Source organism: Bombina bombina, chromosome 3 (assembly GCF_027579735.1).
Source record: "Bombina bombina isolate aBomBom1 chromosome 3, aBomBom1.pri, whole genome shotgun sequence".
Classification (NCBI taxonomy): Eukaryota; Metazoa; Chordata; class Amphibia; order Anura; family Bombinatoridae; genus Bombina; species Bombina bombina.
Window position 1 is genome coordinate 987332841 of NC_069501.1, and position 25275 is coordinate 987358115.

Sequence of the window (25275 nt, forward strand, 5' to 3'; positions counted from 1 at the left end):
GTTGAACGCAAGTTTTTAAAGTTAATGATTGTTTGAATTCTAATCCCATTTATTTAAAATTAATTAGAAATTGTGTGTTGAGATGTGTATTTCTAGGTCAGTTATCACATGCCACATACTTGTAGTTGTATGTAAATATTCCTATGACATACATAGCGTGCTAGATCCACTATGATTTGTGATGCAAGTAAAGTGTAACTATCAATTTGACAAGTTCACATTTTTATCTAATCATAAAGTCACAAAGACAGGAACTGAATCTTAAACGGACACACACCGGTTTTTAATTATGTAGCACTGAGGCGTGGTCACAAGCAGCAAATTCAAAGGAATATAAAAGAAATCATCTTGTTTAGATTTTGCTTATGGTTTTAACCATACGTAAGATCAGGAGAGTTCCTCCAGTAAAAATAAAATGCCCTAGCTGTGAGTAATATGTTTTGAGTGTACAATGTGGTCTGTATCACATTGTGCTTTTTATGACATTAAAAAGCAATCAACCTTTTTGTTGCCCTAGTTATGACACGTGGATTCCTGCGAGTGAAATTGAAGCTTCAGTTGAAGATGCACCAACTCCAGAAAAACCACGCAAGGTAAATCCATCTTCCACAGTTATATATTAAATTAAAATTGTATCTACAGTAAGAGGGAGTCTTCCCTTTAGTGTGTAATTAAAGGCATACAGACATATTTAAATAGGCTCAATAGCTGCTGATTGGTAGCTGCACATAGATGCCTCATGTGATTGGCTCACCCAGCAAAAGATATCTGAAAAATAAAGCAAATTAAATAATAGTAAATTGGAATTTTGTTTAAAATTGTATTCTCTATCCGAATCATGACAGAAAATATTTTGGTTTTCATTTCCCTTTTAAGATGTAGCAACTTAATTCAATTTCAGACATAAGGGCCGATCTATCAAAGGGCCTGATGCCCCTGTTTCCACCGAGCTGCTTCTTAACTGGTCCGCTGCCTCTGAGGCTGCGGACATCAATCCACCCGATCCTATACGATTGGGTTGATTGACACCCCCTGCTAGCGGCTGATAGTTTGCAATACAATTCATATAATTTTGAAGAGAAAAAAATAAAGAGAAAACAAAGTAAAGTTTGTTTTTAATTTGTATATTATCTGTTTGTTTTAATAATGAGCACTATGTGCTGTGGCAATTCTATTCATATTCTAACACTGCACACATTTGATATAATCCCTGTTGTAAAAACAAACAAAAAAACTTCACATATTTATGTAATAAAAATCTTCTATTGAGTAGGTTCATACCAAATGGATTCTGGACACAGATTCATTTAATGAGTGGATGAATGAGGAGGACTACGAGGTTAATGATGAGAGGAGCCCTACTATTCGCCGGAAGAAAATATCTGCTAAAACCTTAACTGATGAGGTGAGACTTCTAATTAGGATCTAAAGCAACCACTCACTGATATGCGTATTCCCCATATACCATATCTTCAATTGCTTATTAAAGGGATACTAAAGTCAAACTTTAACTTTCTACTGAGTATGTGCAAAAGTTTACAGTGTGTACGCAAATGAGTCCGTGATTGGCTGATGGCTGTCACATGATACAGGGTACTGGCAAATTAAAGAAAATGTTGAAATTTGTTCAAAACAAATATTGCTTGTTTAAAATTAAGCATAAGTGCTACTGCATTTTGGTTTTATTATGCACTTTTTGTTTGTTAATATACTTTATTTAATGGTCCTTCCAGCAACATTTGTATTTTCGTAACAAAGGTTTCTTTCGTGTAATTGACAAGAGTCCATGAGCTAGTGACGTATGGGATATACATTCCTACCAGGAGGGGCAAAGTTTCCCAAACCTCAAAATGCCTATAAATACACCCCCCACCACACCCACAATTCAGTTTTACAAACTTTGCCTCCTATGGATGTGGTGAAGTAAGTTTGTGCGAGATTTCTACGTTGATATGCGCTTCGCAGCATGCTGAAGCCCGGTTTTCCTCTCAGAGTGCAGTGAATGACAGAGGGATGTGAAGGGCGTATTGCCTATTGAATGCTATGGTCATCCTATCGGGGATCTATTTCATAGGTTCTCTGTTATAGGTCGTAGAGATTCTTCCTCCCTTTTCAGATCAACGATATACTCTTATATACCATTACCTCTGCTGATTCTCGTTTCAGTACTGGTTTGGCTATCTACTATATGTAGATGAGTGTCTTTTGGTAAGTATGTATTATTTTATTTATGACACTCTCAGCTATGGTTTGGCACTTTATATGTAAAGTTCTAAATATATGTTTTATACTTATATTTGCCATGATTCAGGTTAATCAGTATATTTCCTTCTTACAGACTGTCAGTTTCATTTTTGGGAAATGCATATGGATAAAAAAAAAATTTACCTGAAAATTTGACTTTTCTTTCTAAATTGCAGGCTGTAATGCTCGCGGGTGCAAAAAATGCTAGAATTTATTGCGTCATTTTTGGCGTGAGAATTTTTTGGTGCGAGAATTAAGTTTGTTGACGTTAATGACGTCATTTCCGGCATCGTAGTTGACTCTGAGAGTAGTTGCGTCATCTATGACGCTCGTGTTTGTTGCAGACGTTTTTGGCGTCAAAATTTTTTTCAGTTGTGGGCGTTATTCTTGGCGCCAGTTTTTTTTACATTATTTAAGTCTTTGTTTCTTTTTGCTTCTGGTTTCCAGAGGCTTATTCTGTTTTTTTCCCATTCCTGAAACTGTCATTTAAGGAATTTGATAATTTTGCTTTATATGTTGTTTTTTCTATTACATATTGCAAGATGTCGCAATTTGACCCTGTATCAGAATCTACTTCTGGAATGCTTCTGCCTGATGTCGGTTCTACCAAAGCTAAGTGCATTTGTTGAAAACTTGTGGTAACTGTTCCTCCGGCTGTAGTTTGTGTTAGTTGTCATGATAAACTTTCAAAAGCAGACAATATTTCCATTAGTAGTAGTCCATTACCTGTTGTTCCTTCAACATCTAATGTTCAGGATATTCCTGTTAATGTAAGAGAATTTGTTTATAATTCTATTCAGAAGGCCCTGTCTGTTATACCACCTTCTAATAAACGTAAAAGGTCTTTTAAAACTTCTCATAAATTAGATGAATTTTTAAATGACCGCCAACATTCTGATTTATCTATCTCTGATGAGGATCTATCTGGTTCAGAAGATTCTGCCTCAGATATTGACACTGACAAATCTTCATATTTATTTAAGATGGAGTTTATTCGTTCTTTACTAAAATAAGTGTTGATTGCATTAGATATGGAGGAGTCTAGTCCTCTTGATATTAAAACCAGTAAACGTTTAAATTCGGTTTTTAAACCTCATGTAGTTATTCCAGAGGTTTTTCCAGTTCCTGATGCTATTTCAGATGTAATTTCCAGGGAATGGAATAGTTTGGGTACTTCATTTACTCCTTCTTTAAGGTTTAAGAGACTGTACCCTTTGCCGGCTGATAGATTGGAGTTTTGGGAAACAATCCCCAAAGTTGATGGGGCTATCTCTACTCTTGCTAAACGTACTACTATTCCTATGGCAGATAGTACTTCTTTCAAAGATCCTTTAGATAGGAAGCTTGAATCTTTCCTTTTTTCTGTATAAATTTTTTATTGAAACAAAATGGGTACAGCTTAAAGACAAAGAAAACACCATATTACAGTCATATAGTAACACTTATAATTATATCTCCATCTTGATCTAACAGTAGGGTTCAAACATAATATATTCTCGTACCCATGTTGGTGTTTTTCAGATTTTTTACACCCTTCCCCCTCTCTCTCCGTTATGAGAGAGGGGGAGGGCATACCACAAACAATGACAAGACAAAAAGAGAAGGAAGAAAAGAGAAGGAAAAAAAAAAAAATTCTCCCTTTTTGCCCCACAACCCATCCCCTCTCCTCTCATCCACCCCCTCTCCCCAGATGGCCTATACTCTCCACAGAGCCCTCTCGGGTTAAATTCATCCAGGGTCAATACCATTCAGTTGGGAAAACCCCTGTCAAAATCAAAGTTTCAAAATATTCTGTTCTTCGAAAATTAAAAATGATAGAGAACTAAATATCACGCGGGTAAGATAGAATAACTCTTAACCATTTTGAAAAAAAAAAGCTTTAATTTTTCTTTTTTGTGAGATTGAGATACTCATTTGTTCAAAAATTAACTGTGCGTGTATTGAATTTATGAAACAAGACAAGGAAGGGGCCTTTCTACTTTTCCAATTTTTTAATATTAGATTACGTCCCAGCATGATTGCCGTATTGATAAGATTGCCGTTGTCTCTATTAGTCTCTGCAGTGAAAAGAAAAAAATATTTTTAGATGTAATTTTTACTCTAGTGTCTAGCATCTTATTGAGCCAAAATTCTATTTTGCTCCAAAATTGCAGAATTTGGGGGCACTCCCAAAAGCAATGCACTATATCTGCACTTAAATTATTACATCTGGGGCAATTATTGGCGGAGTTGGAATTCCATTTAGTCATTTTCATAGGTGTCAAATAGGCATTATTAATTAGTTTTATATGTGATTCTTTCCAAGAACTCTTGACCCATTTAAAACTTGCGTTTAATGTATCTACAGTCATGTTCTCAAAATGGGTATTCCATTTCTCAAAAAGACTATTAATTATTAACTGGCCCTATTTAGCAAGCATGATTTTATATAATAAGGAGATACTATGTTTGCCTGTTTTGTAATACGTTAAATATGTTTCAATTTGCCCCCATCCTTCGCGTTCTACATTTAATATTTTACTTTCTGTTATAAAATGTCTGATCTGCAAGTAAGCAAAAAAAAATTTATTTGAAAGACCGAATTCTCTAGCAATATCCTCAAACGATCTGATCTGAAGTTAGTTATTTAAACATTGATAGAAATATAGTAGGCCTTTTTGAGACCATACATTATAAAATTCATAGGATAAACCAGGCGTAAATTTTGGGTTATCTCGTATTGGGAGAAGTGGAGATATCTCAAAATTGAGTTTGAGTAAATTATTTAATTTCTGCCATGCTTCAATAGTGTTGCGTATTAATAGCATCTTTTTAATATCCTTTAGTAGCTGTGATATCGAACAGTGCAACAAGGCTTTCAGTGTATATGGGGCAATAAGTTGTTCTTCCATATGAACATGTGTCAGATAGTTGGCTTCTGTTACCCAATCAAATGCGAAACGAGCTAGCGTGGCTATGTTATACTTTTTAATATCTGGAAAAGATAGACCGCCTTCTTCAAATCTGAGTGTTAATTTTGCTATGGATAGCATATGTCTCTTATTGTTCCAGATGAAATTAGCACAATCTCTATTAAATCTTTTTGTATCTTGACTCTTTATAAATAATGGTAAATTTTGCATAATATACATTAATTGAGGGAACAAAATAGTTTTTATGATCATCACCTTGGCCGAAAGGGAAATAGGGAAAACAATCCAGCGTTGCAGTTTCTCTGAAACTCTTTTGAAAAAAGCAGAATAATTTAATTTATACCATTGGTTTGGATCGGCATGAAAATTTAATCCTAAATACTTAATACTTAAAGACTCTTGGAAAGGATGTTCTTGTATACTTTTTTCGTCTTATGTAACCAGAGGATTTCGGACTTAGCATTAATTTTATAGCCTGAAATAGAACCAAACATATTGATAATATTTAAGGCCTGTGGTATATTCCTCTTCGTATTTCTAATAAATAATAGCAGATCATCTGCATATAAAGATAATACTAGTTTATCTTGCCCTAACCTAATACCTTGTAGTTCTTGTCGCAGTATGATAGCCAGGGGTTCTATTGCAAGATTAAACATGAATCTTGAATCTTTCCTAAGGAAGGCTTATTTATGTTCAGGTAATCTTCTTAGGCCTGCTATTTCTATGGCTGCTGATGCTGCAGCTTCAACTTTTTGGTTGGAGGCTTTAGCGCAACAAGTACCAGATCATAATGTGTATAGCATTGTTAAGCTTCTTCAACATGCTAATAATTTCATTTGTGATGCCATTTTTGATATCATTAGAATTGATGTCAGGTATATGTCTTTAGCTATTTTAGCTAGAAGAGCTTTATGGCTTAAATCTTGGAATGCAGATATGACTTCTAAGTCAACGTTGCTATCTCTTTCTTTCCAAGGTAATAAATTATTTGGTTCTCAGTTGGATTCTATAATTTCAACTGTCACTGGGGGGAAGGGAGCTTTTTTGCCTCAGGATAAAAAATCTAAGGGTAAATTTAGGGCTGCTAACCGTTTTCGTTCCTTTCATCAGAATAAGGAACAGAAGCCTGACCCTTCCCCTAAAGGAACGGCTTCCAATTGGAAGCCTTCTCCAGTCTGGAATAAATCCAAGCCTTTTAGAAAATCAAAACCAGCCACCAATTCTGCATGAAAGTGCGGCCCTCATTCCAGCACAGCTGGTAGGGGGCAGATTACGATTTTTTAAAGATGTTTGGATCAATTCAATTCAAAATCATTGGATTCAGAACATTGTTTCTCAAGGGTACAGAATAGGTTTCAAGGTAAGACCGCCTGTGAGAAGGTTCTTTCTCTCACGCATTCCAGTGAACCCAGTAAAGGCTCAAGCTTTCCTGAAATGTGTTTCAGACCTGGAGTCATCTGGGGAAATTGTGCCAGTTCCATATCTGGAACGGGGTCTGGGGTTTTATTCAAATCTGTTCATTGTACCAAAGAAAGAGAATTCTTTCAGACCAGTTCTGGATCTAAAAATTTTGAATCGTTATGTAAGAATACCAACATTCAAAATGGTGACTATAATTACTATTTTGCCTTTTGTTCTGCAAGGGCATTATATGTCCACAATAGACTTACAGGATGCTTATCTTTATATTCCAATTCATCCAGATCACTATCCGTTCCTGAGATTCTCTTTTCTAGACAAGCATAACCAATTTGTTGCTCTTCCTTTTGGCCTAGCAGCAGCTCCAAGGATCTTCTCAAAGGTTCTCGGTGCCCTTCTCTCTGTAATCAGAGAGCGGGGTATTGTGGTGTTTCCTTATTTGGACGATATCTTGGTACTTGCTCAGTCTTTACATTCTGCAGAATCTCACACAAATCAACTTGTGTTGTTTCTTCAAAAACATGGTTGGAGGATCAATTTACCAAAAAGTTCCTTGATTCCTCAGACAAGGCTAACCTTTTTGGGATTCCAAATAGATTCAGTATCCATGACTTTGTCTCTAACAGACAAAAGACGTCTGAAATTGGTTTCAGCTTGTCGGAACCTTCAGTCTCAATCATTCCCTTCAGTAGCTATGTGCATGGAAGTTTTAGGTCTCATGACTGCAGCATCGGACGCGATCCCCTTTGCTCGTTTTCACATGAGACCTCTTCAGCTTTGCATGCTGAACCTTTGGTGCAGGGATTATACAAAGACTCTCCTCCAAGGGGAAGGTTCCACATTTCTCGTCTGTCTACAGATCAGACAAAGAAAGAGGCGTTTTTACGCTGTGTAGAAGATCTACTTAAAATGGGAGTGTTCCACCCAGTTCCAATTGCAGAACAAGGACTGGGGTTTTACTCAAACCTGTTTGTGGTTCCCAAAAAGAAGGAACTTTCAGACCAATCCTGGATCTCAAAATTGTAAACAAATTCCTCAGAGTCCCATCATTCAAGATGGAGACCATTCGGACAATCTTACCAATGATCCAGGAGGGTCAATATATGACTACCGTGGATCTAAAGGATGCGTATCTGCATATTCCTATCCACAAAGATCATCACCAGTTTCTCAGGTTCGCTTTTCTGGACAAGCATTATCAGTTTGTGGCTCTTCCTTTCGGGTTGGCCACTGCTCCCAGAATTTTCACAAAGGTGCTATGGTCCCTCCTGGCGGTTCTAAGACCGCGGGGCATAGCGGTGGCGCCTTACTTAGACGACATCTTAATTCAGGCGTCGACTTTACAAAGAACCAAGTCTCACACGGAGATCGTATTGGCCTTTCTGAGGTCTCACGGGTGGAAGGTGAACGTAAAAGAGTTCTCTCTCCCCCCCCCCCCACAAAAGTTCCATTCCTAGGAACCCTGATAGACTTGGTAGAAATGAGAATATTTCTGACGGAGGTCAGAAAGTTAAAACGGTTAACTACTTGCCGAGCTCTTCATTCCATTCCTCCGCCATCTGTACCTCAGTGCATGGAGACAATCGGACTAATGGTAGCGGCAATGGACATAGTCCCTTTAGCTCGGATACACCTCAGACCACTGCAACTATGCATGCTCAAACAGTGGAATGGGGATTATGCAGATTTGTCTCCTCAAATTCAGGTGGACCAGGAGACCAGAGATTCTCTTCTCTGGTGGTTGTCTCAGGATCACCTGTCTCAGGGAATATGTTTCCGCAGACCAGAGTGGATCATTGTAACGACCAACGCCAGTCTGTTAGGCTGGGGTGCGGTCTGGGACTCCCTGAAAGCTCAGGGCTTATGGTCTTGGGAAGAAACTCTTCTCCCGATAAACATTCTGGAACTGAGGGCGATATTCAACACTCTTCAAGCATGGCCTCAACTAGCTGCGGCCAAATTCATCAGATTTCAGTCAGATTTCATCAGAGTTCCCTAGCAATGACGGATGTAACCAAAATAATCAGGTGGGCGGAGGATCACTCCTGCCATCTCTCAGCAATCCACATCCCAGGAGTAGACAACTGGGAGGCGGATTTTCTAAGTCGTCAGACTTTTCACCCGGGGGAGTGGGAACTCCACCCGGAGGCATTTGCCCAGCTGACTCAGCTTTGGGGCACTCCAGAGTTGGATCTGATGGCGTCCCGTCAGAACACCAAACTTCCTCTCTACGGGTCCAGGTCCCGGGATCCCAAGGCGGTATTGATAGATGCTCTAGCAGTGCCTTGGTCCTTCAATCTGGCTTATGTTTTTCCACCGTTTCCTCTCCTCCCGCGCCTGGTTGCCAGAATCAAGCAGGAGAAGGCTTCGGTGATTCTGATAGCGCCTGCGTGGCCACGCAGGACTTGGTATGCAGACCTAGTGGACATGTCATCTGTCCCATCATGGACATTGCCAATGAGGCAGGATCTTCCGATACAGGGTCCGTTCAAGCATCCAAATTTAGTTTCTCTACGTCTGACTGCTTTGAGATTGAACGCTTAATTCTATCAAAGCGTGGGTTCTCTGAGTCAGTTATAGATACTCTTGATTCAGGCTAGAAAGCCTGTCACCAGGAAAATCTACCATAGGATATGGCTGAAATATCTTTGTTGGTGTGAATCCAAGGGTTACTCATGGAGTAAGATTAGGATTCCCAGGATATTGTCTTTTCTCCAAGAAGGATTGGAGAAAGGATTGTCAGCTAGTTCCTTAAAAGGACAAATATCTGCTTTGTCTATCCTGTTACACAAGCGTCTGGCAGAGGTACCAGACGTTCAAGCGTTTGCTCAGGCTTTAGTCAGAATCAAGCCTGTCAATAAACCTGTGGCTCCGCCATGGAGTTTGAATCTAGTTCTTTTAGTTCTTCAAGGGGTTCCGTTTGAACCTTTACATTCCATAGACATTAAGTTGTTATCTTGGAAAGTTTTGTTTTTGATAGCTATCTCTTCTGCTAGAAGAGTTTCAGAATTATCTGCCTTACAGTGTGATTCACCTTACCTGGTGTTCCACGCAGATAAGGTAGTTTTGCGTACCAAGCCTGGCTTTCTTCCTAAAGTTGTTTCTAACAAGAATATTAACCAGGAAATAGTTGTTCCTTCTCTGTGACCTAATCCATCTTCGAAGAAGGAACGTCTATTACACAATCTTGATGTAGTTCGTGCTTTAAAGTTCTATTTACAAGCAACTAAGGATTTTAGACAAACATCTTCCTTGTTTGTTATCTATTCTGGTAAGAGGAGAGGTCAGAAAGCGACTGCTACCTCTCTTTCCTTTTGGCTGAAAAGCATCATCCGTTTGGCCTATGAGACTGCTGGCCAGCAGCCTCCTGAAAGAATTACTGCTCATTCTACCAGAGCAGTGGCTTCCACATGGGCTTTCAAAAATGAGGCTTCTGTTGAACAGATTTGTAAGGCAGCGACTTGGTCTTCACTGCATACTTTTGCCAAATTTTACAAATTCGATACTTTTGCTTCTTCGAAGGCTATTTTCGGGGGAAAGGTTTTGCAAGCAGTGGTGCCTTCCGTTTAAGGTACCAGTCTTGTTCCCTCCCTTCATCCGTGTCCTAAAGCTTTGGTATTGGTATCCCACAAGTAAAGGATGAATCCGTGGACTGGATACACCTTGCAAGAGAAAACAGAATTTATGCTTACCTGATAAATTACTTTCTCTTGCGGTGTATCCAGTCCACGGCCCGCCCTGGCATTTAAGTCAGGTAAAATTTTTTTGTTTAAACTACAGTCACCACTGCACCCTATGGTTTATCCTTTTTCTTCCTAACCTTTGGTCGAATAACTGGGGGGTGGAGCTAGAGGGGGAGCTATATGGACAGCTTTGCTGTGTGCTCTCTTTGCCACTTCCTGTAGGGAATGAGAATATCCCACAAGTAAAGGATGAATCCGTGGACTGGATACACCGCAAGAGAAAGTAATTTATCAGGTAAGCATAAATTCTGTTTTCCTTGGAATTATCAACCTGCTTTCCGCCTCTAGTTCTTCTTCCAAGAGTGATTTCCAAAATCTTAATGCAACGTTTGTTTGTACTGCTGGTGGATCCAGAATGGCCACACAGGTTTTGGTATGCGGATCTCTTTCGGATGTCCAGTTGCCAACCTTGGCCACTTCCGTTAAGGTCAGACCTTCTATCTCAAGGTCCGTTTTTCCATCAGGATCTCAAATCATTAAATTTGAAGGTATGGAGATTGAACGCTTAGTGCTTAGTCATAGAGGTTTCTCTGACTCAGTGATCAATACTATGTTGCAGGGTCTTAAATCTGTGTCTAGAAAGATTTATTACCGAGTTTGGAAGACTTATATTTCATGGTGTTCCTCTCATAAGTTCTCTTGGCATTCTTTTAGAATTCCTAGAATTTTACAGTTTCTTCAGGATGGTTTGGATAAGGGTCTGTCTGCAAGTTCCTTGAAAGGACAAATCTCTGCTCTTTCTGTTCTGTTTCACAGAAAAATTGCTAATCTTCCTGACATTCGTTGTTTTGTACAGGCTTTGGTTCGTATCAAGCCTGTCATTAAGTCAATCTCTCCTCCTTGGAGTCTTAATTTGGTTTTGAGAGCTTTACAGGCTCCTTCGTTTGAGCCTATGCATTCTCTGGATATTAAGTTACTTTCTTGGAAAGTATTGTTTCTTTTGGCTATCTCTTCTGCTAGAAGCGTTTCTGAATTATCTGCTCTTTCTTGTGAGTCTCCTCTTCTTGATTTTTCATCAGGATAAGGCGGTTTTGCTGACTTCAGTTAAATTTTTACCTAAGGTTGTGAATTCCAACAACATTAGTAGAGAATTTTTTGTCCCTTCGTTGTGTCCTAATCCTAAGAGTTCTTTGGAAAAATCTTTGCATTCTTTGGAAGTGGTAAGAGCTTTGAAATATTATGTTGAAGCTACTAAAGACTTCAGAAAGACTTCTAGTCTATTCGTTATCTTTTCTGGTCCTAAGAAAGGTCAGAAATCTTCTGCTATTTCTTTGGCTTCTTGGTTAAAACTTTTGATTCATCATGCTTATGTGGAGTCGGGTAAATCTCCGCCTCAGAGGATTACGGCTCATTCTACTAGGTCAGTTTCTACTTCCTGGGCTTTTAAGAATTAAGCTTCTGTTGATCAGATTTGCAAAGCAGCAACTTGGTCTTCTTTGCATACTTTTACTAAATTCTACCATTTTGATGTTTTTTTCTTCTTCAGAAGCAGTTTTTGGTAGAAAAGTTCTTCAGGCAGCTGTTTCAGTTTGATTCTTCTGCTTATAATTTCATTTTTTTTCATTATAAGATTAAAACTTTTTGATTTGGGTTGTGGATTCTTTTTTCAGCGGAATTGGCTGTCTTTATTTTTTATCCCTCCCTTTAGTGACTCTTGCGTGGAGTTCCACATCTTGGGTATTTGCTATCCCATACGTCACTAGCTCATGGACTCTTGCCAATTACACGAAAGAACGCATAATTTATGTAAGAACTTACCTGATAAATTCATTTCTTTCATATTGGCAAGAGTCCATGAGGCCCACCCTTTTAATGGTGGTTATGATTTTTTTGTATAAAGCACAATTATTCCAATTCCTTGTTGATGCTTTCTACTCCTTTCTTATCACCCCACTTCTTGGCTATTCGTTAAACTGAATTGTGGGTGTGGTGGGGGGTGTATTTATAGTCATTTTGAGGTTTGGGAAACTTTGCCCCTCCTGGTAGGAATGTATATCCTATACGTCACTAGCTCATGGACTCTTGCCAATATGAAAGAAATGAATTTATCAGGTAAGTTCTTACATAAATTATGTTTTTAATTATAAGTTGAGATTTTTACAAATACTATTTAACAGGTTTAAAAAAACAAACAAAAAAAAAACGACTGCAGGGCTTTTAGTATTTTATAATGTGTACTTATACCTTCAAAGACAGAAAGGATTGTGATAGGGTTGCCACATTGCCGTTTTAAAGTGAATGTCAATTTTGATGCTAAAATGACCTGTTTTTAAAAATTCGATTAAAAACAGGGGCACTTGAATTCATCAAAATTTACATTTCACTCGTGTTGTGAAAAAAAACTTACCTTTTAAACTTGACAGCCGATCCATCTTCCTCCACCCGTCGCAAAGCCTCTTCCTGGGTCTAAAATGAGGAATCCGACTTCCTACAATCACGGCGTTGAATCAGATACTGATTTCCCCGGGGGGGGGGGGGGGGGGGGAGCCGTGATTGGAGGATGACCTATCCATCATTTCTGATGTCAGAAATGTCTTGCGACGACCGGAGGAAGCTGGAGCTGCTGTAGGTACGTTTTTTTTCACAACAGGAGTGAAATGTAAATTTTGATGCATTAAAGTGCCCCTGTTTTTAATCAAATTTTAAAAAACCAGGCACTTGACATCAAAATTGACATTCACTTGAATGGAGGACACTCCAAAATATATATGTCGGGGATTGTTTAACGAAATGTTTTGTATAATGTTCCATTATAAGAACCCTGCCACATGTATTTTTCATGTGTGTCCTCCTCTAAAGTGGCAATATGGCAGCCTTAGATGATATTACATCCTAAAGGAATAAAGACCATTTTTTAACCATAATTTTATTTTACTCTAATAAGAACTTATTTGAATTTGGTGAGTATACCTTTTATGTTATACTATGACAGTGGCACATGTTACCGCTTTGCAAAGTAAATATGTTTTTTAATGAATAAGAAATTATTTATACAACAGATTATTGACACATAAATTATGTTGGATGTAAATAAGAGATTTGTGCTACTCATATAACAGTAGTGCTGTGATATAGTTTTTTTGTGTAAAAAATATTCTTTGTCCCACACTTAGACCTACATGGTCTAAGAAGCTAAATCTCTCACCTAGGTTTTCAAAATGTACAAATTGCCTAAATTAGTCATTTGATTTGCAGTGTTTGCAGGTTACAGAATTTGCTTTTTTAAATGGACAGTAAAGTCAAAATGAAACTTTCATGATTCCAATAGAGTATGCAAATGTAAACAACTTTTCAGTTTACTTCTGTTGTTAAATGTGCTTCCTTCTTTTGCTATCCTTTGTTGAAAACCATACTTTGGTTGGCTTAGGGGCAGCAATGCACTATTGGAAGCTAGCTGCTGATTGCTGGCTGCACATATATGGCTCTTGTCATTAGCTCACCAGATGTGTTCAGCTATGTCCCATTAGTGTATTGCTGCTCTTTCAACAAAGAATACCAAGATAATTAATCAAATCTGATAATAGATGTAAAATGGAAAGTTGATTAATATTGCATTCTCGATCTGTATCAAGGAATGGAATATTGTTGGGTTTCATGACCCTTTAACCTCTTAAAACAATAGGATATATTTATATATATATATATATATATATATATATATATATATATATATATACACACACACACACACACACACACACACGTCATGCGGTACTTTGCCTATTGTACCGCATGATGTATATATACCTTCAAGCTGCAGGAAGCTCCAGCGGTCTCGGATGTAAAGTTACACCCAAGAGCTGGAGTTCCTGAGCTCCAAGCATCTGCCTGCAAAAGGAACGATTGGTGCTCCGGTTCCATATGAAGGCAGATGCCTGATAGTTACAGACGGCATCTGCCTTCATATGGAACCATGACGTCATTCAATTACTAGTGGGAATATCACTCCTGGCCAGCAGGAGGAGGCAAAGAGCACCACAGCAAAGCTGTTAAGTGTCACTCCCCTACCCATAATCCCCAGTCATTCTTTTTGATCTGTCAATGGAGGAGGTGAAGTTTGGTGTCTGAATTTCTTTTTCGGGTACTTTTCCCTGCAAGCAAGGATTTGGGTTTAGCCGAGTCCACGTCAATCTCTTCAGTAGAGTAGTGGTGGCTTTTAAGCAGTTAGGAAGTTGTGAGGTAGTCCTTGCTCTGTTTCCTAACACATTGCTGCTTATAGTACAGAAAGCCAGAGTTGGTTACTCTGTTCTTTCTTTTTATACAGGTCTCTGTAAGGAGTATGTGTACTTTCACGCCTTGTGAGCTGTCTGTCTGCCGGACAGCTAGACTGCAGGTAAGTGCTTTTGTCTTCTAGGTCTTGGAGACTTGCACTTCAGAAGAATATGTCATATGCAGTAGACTGGGACATTTTTATAATCCTTTATACAGGATTCTCTTTGGCAGTGGGCAGACATTATTATGTATGTTGAGACTAGGGGTTAATCTTCCCTTTATTGGGACGTTTTTCCGCTTTGGGCTAATTTTGTTGAAATACTTTATTAGTATGTGTGTATATACAGGGATTTATGTATAAACTTAAAATTTGGCAGTTGATTTTCTTTGCTTGCTTAGCTAGAACAGGCTAACTGACAAACTGCTTGAGTTTGAAACCAGCTGCAGCTACTTGCATCTTATGTTGTAGGCAGAGGGAAATGCGCGCCTTTTACTTGCTGCGTAGTTTTCTCTCTCTGCCGGTCATGTGACTTCTCTCTGCTCTCGTATATTCACAGAGTGGAGCGGCGTCATTGAATTTCAGTCTCTTCAGTGTTGATCTACTATACGATCGTTTTAGAGACTTCTGGCAGCCAAATTGTGGTAATAAACATTCATAAATTGACAGTGTATTTAAAAAATGTCTACAATTTGGGGATTTTTTTATTTAGTATTATGGACATTGACCAAGACTCCTGTGTTTTTTGACAAATGCTTGTTATGCCTAGAGGCACAAATTGTTTTGCTTATGCAATTCTGTGCTGCATACTTAGCTAGAACACTTCAATTTAAAGATAAATTGTTGCCCTCTGAGCCCAATGTCTCTCAGGATGATGCTGTTCAGTCAATGCCATAGCTGTCGCCTCAAACGTCCCAAGCCTCTATGGCGTCACATACAGTGCCCTGCAGTTCCTCTCAGCCTCCTGGAGGAGTTTATTTGCCTGCAGATTTTGCTGCACATGTATCTTCTGCGTTATCTGCGGCATTATCTGCTTTTCCTATGCTGGGAAAGCGCAAGAGAAAAATTAGAGATTCAGATAAGGTTTCTGTTCCACCTACTGCTACGCAGGTTGCCCTCCCTCATAAGTCTGATGAGGAGGATACGCCGGTAGCCTCTGAGGGTGAAATCTCAGATTCGGACAGTATTATTCCTTCATCTGATACGTAAGAAGTAAACTTCAGATTTAAGCTTGAACAACTTTGTGTACTGTTAAAGGAGGTATTGGCTACTTTAGATGACTCCGATACTTCTGTCGTTGTCAACCCCAGAAGTCTAGTAAACTTAATAAATACTATGATATTCTTTCCTCTGTGGAAGTTTTTCCTGTCCCAGACCGTGTGACGGAGATTATTTCACAGGAATGGGAGAAGCCAGGGATTCTTTTCTCCCTGTCTCCCGTATTTAAAAAGATGTCTCCTTTTGCTAACTCCATTAAAGATTCTTGGCGCATGGTGCCTAAAGTAGAAGGGGCTATTCCTACTCTAGCTAAGAGAACTACGATGCCTATAGAGTATACCTGCTCCTTTAAGGATCCCATGGACAAAAAGCTGTAAGCTTATTTGAAGAAGATGTATGTTCATCAAGCTCTTCAATGGCAACCTGCTGTTTGTATTGCCACAGTAGCAAGTGCGGCATCTTATTGGTGCAACGTCTTGTCTGAATCAATTTTAGAAGAGACTCCATTGGAGAAGATGCAAGATAGGATTAAGATAGGATTCTCAAACTAGCCAATTCCTTTATTTCTGATGCTAATATGCAAGTTATTAGACTGGGAGCCAAGATGTCTGGCTTTAATGTCCTAGCCTGCAGGGCATTGTGGCTAAAATCTTGGTCAGCTTATGTTACCTCTAAGTCCAAGCTTCTGGCGCTTTCTTACAAGGGGAAGACCTTGTTCGGACCTGGTCTGGCAGAAATAATTTCTCATATTATGGGTAGAAAAGGGTCTTTTCTACCGCAAGACAAGAAGAACAGACTCAAAGAACGTCAAAGTAATTTTCGTAACTTCAAAAGTCAAAAGTCTTCCTCTCCCTCTTCCAAGCAGGAGCATTCCAAGTCTTCTTGGAAGCCCAATCAGTCTTGGAATAAGCAGAAGCAATCAAACCCTCAGCTGAGTCTAAGTCAACATGAAGGGCCGGCCCCTGGTCCGGGTTCGGATCAAGTGGGGGGCAGACTTTCCCTGTTTTTTCACGTGTGGAGACGAGATGTCCCAGATCCTTGGGCTGTGAACATATTATCTCAGGGTTACAAAATAGAATTCAAAATTTTCCTCCCAGGGGCAGATTCCACCGCTCAAGATTATCTTCACACCAGGTAAAAAGAGAGGCATTCTTGAACTGTGTTCAGGACCTTTCTTTCCTGGGAGTGATTGTTCCAGTAAGGGAACAGGGTCTAGGATTCTTTTCAAATCTGTTTGTGGTTCTTAAAAAAGAGGGAACTTTTCAATTAATTTTAGACCTAAAGTGCCTCTATAAGTTTCTCAGGGTACCATCCTTCAAAATGGAAACCATTTGCTCCATTCTTCTTTTGGTCCAAGAGGGTCAGTTCATGACAACCATAGACCTGAAGGACGCGCATCTTCATGTTCCCATCCACAGGGATCATCACAAATTCCTGAGATTCGCCTTTCTAGAGAAACACTTTCAGTTTGTGGCTCTTCAGTTTGGCAACAGCTCCCAGAATTTTCTCAAAGGTTCTGGGGGCTCTCTTGGCAGTGATCAGCTCTCAGGTAATTGCAGTGGCGCAATACCTGGACGACATATTGGATCAGGCGCCATCTTTTCAACAAGCAAACTCTCATACAGAGATCTTGTTGTCTTTTCTACGTTCCCATGGTTGGAAAGTGAATCTGGAAAAGAGTTCCCTTGTTCCAGATACAAGGGTGGTTTTCTTAGGGACCATAATAGATTCCCTATCTATGAAAAAAATTCTGACGGAGGTCAAACAATGCAAAATTTTCTCCTTTTGCCTCTCTCTTTAGTTTACTGTTCGGCCATCAGTGGCTCAATGTATGGAGGTAATTGGTTTGATGGTCGCTTCCATGGACATCATTCCCTTTGCTCGATTCCATTTGAGAGCTCTGCAATTATGCATGCTCAGTCAATGGAACAGAGACCATTTGGATCTGTCTCAGAGGATAGATCTAGACCAGTTGACAAGAGACTCTCTCCCGTGGTGGCTTTCTCAGGACCATCTGTCTCAGGGCACATGCTTCTGGAGACCTTCCTGGGTGATTGTGACCACGGACGACAGCCTGCTAGGTTGGGGAGTAGTCTGGGACTCGTTAAAGGCGCAGGGACTATGGACTCAGGAGGAGTCTGCTCTCCCCATAAACATCTTGGAGTTGAGAGTGATTTACAATGTTCTGATGGCTTGACCTCAATTTTGCTTAGCCTGGTTTATCAAGTTTCAGTCGGACAACATCACCTTAGTGGCTTACATCAACCACCAGGGAGGAACTCGGAGTTCCTTAGCTATGAAGGAGGTGGCACGGATTATTCAGTGGGTGGAAGCTCACAATTGTTGTCTATCTGCCATCCACATTCCTGGCGTGGACAACTGGGATGTGGATTTCCTGAGCAGACAGACATTTTATCCCGGGGAGTGGGCTCTCCATCCGGAGGTGTTCTCCAGGTTAACCCTCAAATGGGGGGTGCCGGAATTGGATATGATGGCATCTTGCGGGTTCCTTGGGATTTCGATCTAGAATACCTGTTGCCTCCGTTTGCGCTCCTTCCACGAGAGCATCAGTAATTCTAATAGCTCCTGCATGGTCTCGCAGGATCTGGTATGCAGACCTAGTGAAGATGTCTTCTCGGCCACCTTGGAAGTTGCCTCTGAGGAAGGACCTTCTAACTCAGGGTCCATTCCTCCATCAAAATCTCATTTCTCTGAAGCTGACTGCTTGGAGATTGAACGCTTAGTTCTGTCTAAGCGTGGATTTTCAGAGTCGTTCATTAAGACCATGATCCAGACTCGAAAGCCTTTTACTCGAAAAATTTACCATAAGATATGACGTATATACCTTTATTGGTGTGAATCTAAGGGCTATTCTTGGAGTAGGGTCAGGATTTCTAGAATTTTGTGTTTTCGCCAGGAAGGTCTGGAGAAAGGGTTGTCAGTCAGTACTCTGAAAGGTCAGATTTCTGCATTATCTATTTTGTTACACAAGCGTCTGGCGGATGTGCCAAATGTTCAATCTTTCTGTCATGCCCTGTTCAGAATCAGGCCTGTGTTTAAACCTGTTGTTCCTCTTTGGAGCCTTAATCTTGTTCTTAAAGTTTTGCAGAAGGCTCAGTTTGAGCCAATGCATTCCATAGATATTAAGTTGCTATCTTGGAAGGTTTTGTTTCTTATTGCTATCTCTTTTGCTCTGAGAGTTTCGGAACTCTCGCCTTTGCAGTGTGATTCGCCTTACCTTATCTTTAATGCGGTGTCTTTCTCAGGACCATCTGTCTCAGGGCACATGCTTCCGGAGACCTTCCTGCTTGATTCTGACCACGGATGCCAGCCTGCTAGGCTGGGGAAGAGTCTGGGACTTGTTAAAGGCGCAGGGACTATGGACTCGGGAGGAGTCTGCTCTCCCCATAAACATCTTGGAGCTGAGAGCAATTTACAATGTTCTGATGGCTTGACCTCAATTGTCCTTAACCTGGTTTATCAGGTTTCAGTCGGACAACATCACCTCAGTGGCTTACATCTACCACCAGGGAGGAACTTCTAGTTCCTAAGCTATGAAGGAGGTGGCACAGATTATTCAGTGGGCGGAAGCTCACAATTGTTGTCTATCTGCCATCCACATTCCTGGAGTGGACAACTGGGAAGCGGATTTCCTGAGCAGACAGACATTTCATCCCGGGGAGTGGGCTCTCCATCCGGAGGTGTTCTCCAGGTTAACCCTCAAAAGGTTGGTGCCGGAATTTGATCTAATGGCGTCTTGGCAGATTGCCAAGCTTCCAAGGTACGGTTTAAGGTCAAGAGATCCTCAGGCTGCTCTAATTGATGCTCTGGCGGTTCCTTGGGATTTCGATCTAGCATACCTGTTGCCTCAGTTTGCGCTCCTTCCACAAGTTATTGCTTGTATCAAACAAGAGAGAGCATCGGTAATTCTAATAGCTCCTGCATGGTCTTGCAGGATTTGGTATGCAGAACTAGATTTGGTATGCAGAATTAGTGAAGATGTCTTCTCGGCCACCTTGGCGGTTGCCTCTGAGGAAGGACCTTCTAAGTCGGGGTCCATTCCTCCATCCAAATCTGAAGCTGACTGCTTGGAGATTGAACGCTTAGTTCTGTCTAAGCATGGATTTTCTGAGTCGGTCATTGAGACCATGATCAAGGCTCACAAGCCTGTCACTCAAAAAATTTACCATAAGGTATAGCGTAAATACCTTTATTGGTGTGAATCTAAGGGCTATTCTTGGAGTAGGGTCAGGATTCCTAGAATTTTGTCTTTTCTCCAGTAAGGTCTGGAGAAAGGGTTGTCGGTCAGTTCTCTGAAAGGTCAAATTTCTGCTTTATCTATTTTGTTACACAAGCGTCTGGCGGATGTGCCAGATGTTCAATCTTTTTGTCAGGCCCTGGTCAGAATCAGTCCTGTGTTTAAACCTGTTGCTCCTCTTTGGAGCCTTAAAGAGACAGTCTACACCAGAATTTTTATTGTTTAAAAAGATAGATAATCCCTTTATTACCCATTCCCCGGTATTGCATTACCAACACAGTTATATTAATATTTGTTTTATCTCTGTGATTACCTTGTATCTAAGCCTCTGCAGACTGCCCCCTTATCTAAGTGCTTTTGACAGACATGCAGTGTAGCCAATCAGTGCAGACTCCTAAATAACTCCACGGGAGTGAGCACAATGTTATCTATATGACACACATGAACTAGTACTGTCTAACTGTAAAAAACTTTCAAAATGCTCTGAGCTAAGAGGCGGTTTTCAACGGTTTAGAAATCAGTTTGAGCCTATCTAGGTTTAGCTTTTTAAAAATACCACCAAGGGAACAAAGCAAATTTGATGATGAAAGTAAATTGAAAAGTGGTTTAAAATTGCATGCTCTATCTGAATCATGAAAGTTTAATTTTGACTAGACTGTCCCTTTAATCTTGTTCTTAAAGTTTTGCAGCAGGCTCAGTTTGAGCCAATGCATTCCATAGATATTAAGTTGCTATCTTGGATGGTTTTGTTTCTTATTGCTATCTCTTCTTCTCAGAGAGTTTCGGAACTCTTGGCTTTGCAGTGTGATTCGCCTTGCCTTATCTTTCATGTGGATAAGGCGGTTCTTCGTACTAAATTGTTTTTTTTTCCTAAAGGGGTTTCAGATAGAAATATTAATCAGGAAATTGTTGTTCTTTCTCTCTGTCCCAATCCTCCTCCTCATAAAGAACGTATGTTGCACAACTTGGATGTTGTGTGTGCTCTAAAATTCTACCTACAGACGACTAAGGATTTTCGCCAGTCTTGTGCGCTGTTTGTTTGTTTCTCAGGAAAGCGTAAGGGTCAGAAGTCTACTTCTACTTCTCTTTCCCTCTGGTTGAGAAATATGATTCGTTGTACTTCTAAGACTGCTGGGCAGCAGCTTCCTGAGAGATTTACAGCTCATTCCACTAGGGCTGTCTCCTCTTCTTGGGCTTTCAAAGATAAAGCTTCTGTGGAACAGCTTTGCAAGGCTGCAACTTGGTCCTCTCTGCATACTTTTTCCAAATTTTCCAACTTTGATACTTTTGCCTCGGCTGAGGCCTCTTTTGGGAGAAAGGTTCTTCAAGCGGTGGTGCCTTCTTTTTCATTCTGTGTCCTCTAGCTTGGATATTGGTTCCCACTAGTAATTGAATGACGTTGTGGACTCTCCATATCTTAGGAAAGAAAACTAAATTTATGCTTACTTGATAAATTTATTTCCGGATATGGAGAGTCCACGACCCCACCCTTTTATTAAGACCGTTTTTTTTACTAAACCTCAAGCACCTCTACACCTTTCTGTTATTCTTTTTCCATTTCCCTTTGGTTGAATGACTGGGTATTATGGGTAGGGGAGTGACTTGACAGCTTTGCTGTGGTGCCCTTTGCCTCCTCCTGCTGGCCAGGAATGATATTCCCACTAGTAATTGAATGACGTTGTGGACTCTGCATATCCGGAAATAAATAAATTTATCAGGTAAACATAAATTTTGTTTTATTGGTACTGGCAGACAACTGTCACTAATAAAGATTGCCGCAATTAGTGGGAGGGGGAGGAGCTATTTTGGGGGGATCAGGAAAGTGGGAGGGTTGAGGAGAATCACTGCACTGCAGAAAAAAAAATATAAAAAATAATAATAAAAACAAAACCTGAACTGCAGACTGTCTGCCAGATGGTGGTGACCAGCTGAAATTAACCTTACAAGCTACCTTATTAACCCCTTAACTGCTAGGAATAATGGAAATGTGGTGCGTAGGTGCGGCATTCTAATTACAAAAAAGCAATGGGGATCCCAGAGAAGCTTTTACAATCATTGGGTCATGATTGCACGAGCGGTATGTACTATAAATAATTTCGGTGAGAAACCCAAAGTTTTGTGAAAAAGTTAAGGATTTTTTTATTTGATCGCATTTGGCGGTTAAATGGTGGCAAGAAATATACCAAAATAGGCCTAGATCGATACCTTGGGTTGTCTACTTAAAAAGTATATAGTTTTGACAGGTTAATAAAAAAAACAAGGCTCTATTTCTGTTTAAATGCAAAAAATTCTCTTGTATTTTGGGCAGTTTTCTGAAATTCCCAGTAGCAAAGGGGTTAAAGTGATAGTAAATTAATTAGTTCAGAAACATATCTGTAGAATCTAGGTGACATTACTAAGTAAACCACTATATTTAATATTTTTATTGTTATTTTTATTAAGATATTTTACAAATAGAAAAACATAAGTACACAAATCTGAGATGTACATACAGTAAGATACTCAAGCTTGTATTAAGACAATATCGGTTAGCATATAAGTACATGATAATAATGCTAACAATAAATAGGATTGGAATATACATGGATTTTTTTTTTATGAACAATTATGCCAGACGGTTTCATGAAACAAGAACACAAAACTACTATTTGCTCCATTAATATAAATAGCTTTGAAACCATTTGCTCACACAACAGAAAATGCTGTAAAGGTGTTGAAACTGAATAGCAGTATTATAGTTAGCAATAGAAAGTCATCAGGTAGTGCCCTGAAGATGTTGCTGAAGGTTCCATGGAGGAATAGATTTACAGGGAGCTACTATGTGCTCCAGTAAAACAAGAAACGGAAAAGAAAATCATCAAGATTAGTACCTGTCATAATATTAGAAACACAACAGAGCAACTAGTTTTCAAATAATTATATAAAATATCTTCCCCTAAGATTAACAAAATTCTACTGTAAGCAATTTCCCAAATGAGAACTAATGGCCTCTTTAAGACCACTTTATGCACTAACATTGTATACAGGGGGATTTAGGAAGGGAGAAAAAACATATAGGCTCACTTTTGGATCCATAATAAGCCTCTTTGTAGTTAAGATGTATATCATAACAAGCATAGCAAACAAAATAATTATTGTGGTTGTAGTATAATTGCCATGGTACGGATACTGTCAAGTGAGCAAAGGAAGTTTTGGACTTAAGTAATATAGAGTCTAAATGACCAACAATGGGGACCGGATGAAGAGTATGAAACCGCTAGCGTAAAATTTGCATTAGGTCAACTGGATAAATTAAAGACCATTCCATTCAATCAAAAAGGGGATAATTAGAATTATAAAATAAAATATGGTACCAAAAAGAATGTGATAAAAACAGAATGTAACAGGGTTAATTTACTTTGTTTTCTATTTTTCAAATTGGGAGCAAATATATGAGTAAGCAGGTCAAGGAGTAGTTTAACTAAAAATCTCACTGGTCTTATGATATGGTTGCCCATGTTTTAGGGCTGTCAATGAAGGGCAATGTTACCTAGAAAGCTTAAATAGCAAATAAGACCTTTGAGCATTAATGCCAGTATATCTCCCTGCCTACAAATACAATGGAACACAATTTTCCACCTAATGTCTAAGAGATGTAAATTAGTACAATAACATGGGGAAAAAGGAGAAGAAAGCTAAATTTGCAATTGCCTATATAGTAGTATCAACATTTATCAACTATATGACAGCTGGGCTATACTGATATTAACTAAGTGTCAGGAATACACAACTTTCGTAAAAGGAGCCTAGCTGCAATACAACACAACACATAGAAAGTCTGGCACACATACAGATTAAAAGCAAAAATGAAAGAGTTAGTTTCACCATTTGGCCAAATGGTGATAGCCTCAGGACCACCGCAAAGTTCTCTTCCTCCCTGGGTCCCTAACCTACAGCCACACAATGCATGCCTTCAACCAAACATATATATTATATGTTCCGCTTACAAATTTATTATTGTGTATTAATCGACTAAATGTTTACCATCCCTTAAGTTTTGAAAGTGCAACTTAATACAAAAGAGATCTTTATTTAAACCCATTTAAGTTTGTCATGGGAAAGAGGTGTATTAAACTTTGGTAGTTTCTTTGTCTTCCTTTTCTGTACTATTTGAAATGTTAGTTGTAATTCGTCCATTTTAACTAATTTCAGTGTATCAGGAAAATCTGGTTTTCCTTCCTAAGATAGGGAGAGTCCACGGCTTCATTACTTACTTTTGGGAAATACAACACCTGGCCACCAGAAGGAGGCAAAGACACCCCAGCCAAAGGCTTAATTATCTCTCCCACTTCCTCATCACCCCAGTCATTCTTTGCCTTTCGTCACGATAGGAGGTGGCAGAGAAGTGGCAGAAGATTTCGGAGAGTCCTGAAAAAGGGTATCTGCCGTTCAAGATAGGACTGGAGTTTTAAGTTGTCATGTCAAACTCTCAGTGAGAGTATTGATGAAAGTCAGAGTCTGGAGATGCAGGGAAAGTTTTTCTGCGAAACCATCTAGACTACTGCTAACAGCTTCTAAGCAATCAGTGTTGACGAGTTTCACTGCCTGCTTTCTCTCACTCAAGTCCATGTCAGGAGCGCTGCTATAAGATTGTCACACTTGAGAGGCTGTGTTCTGTTCCACAGCATGGATCCTGGAGGTAAGATCGTTTTCAATTTTTTACACATAAAACGCTATAACAGGGTCACAGTGTGGCTCCTTTATACCTTGATCGGATCCAGGGTTAATATCATCTGAGGGGGGTTTATTGAACAGTTTGGGTTAATTAATCAGTGTTTTAATTATTTACATGCTGCTTTGTGTGATTTTTTCCCCTGGGCTGATAGACTGTGTGTTTTTGGCTGAAACAAACAGGTTTCACTTTTATGTTTCACTTTCGTTTTTGAAAGTGCTGCACAGCTCCTATTAACTTGCTGTGCTTTTCATAGCATGTGGTCTATATTCATTTCCTCCATTCCAGCTGAGACTTCAACCTGAGGAGAGCATTTCCTCTGTTAACTGTCTGGGTTTAGGAGGTGGTGAGTGCTCCAGCCATTGGGAGTATATAAAAAAAAAGGTTTTTATTTGTGTCCTTCTGTGGGTATAACTTGAGCTATGGAGGACTCTGACATGTTAGAAGGTACTTCTTCTGTACTAAATCATACCTGTTTATATTGTGAGGAGGCTGTAATTTTCCCGCCCACTAAATTATGTTCCACATGCCTTAACACCGTTATAAGGGAGACAAGC

At 39.5% G+C, this 25275-nt stretch overlaps 1 protein-coding gene across 1 annotated transcript in view; it reads left to right on the top strand.

Moving 5' to 3' along the window:
- The window catches only part of SMARCC2 (SWI/SNF related, matrix associated, actin dependent regulator of chromatin subfamily c member 2), a 422396-nt gene that overhangs the window by 38370 nt on the left and 358751 nt on the right, over positions 1-25275 (top strand). Inside the window, 2 exon segments of the mRNA XM_053708105.1 lie at positions 518-593; positions 1274-1405. Coding sequence (XP_053564080.1) covers positions 518-593; positions 1274-1405 — 208 coding nt within the window.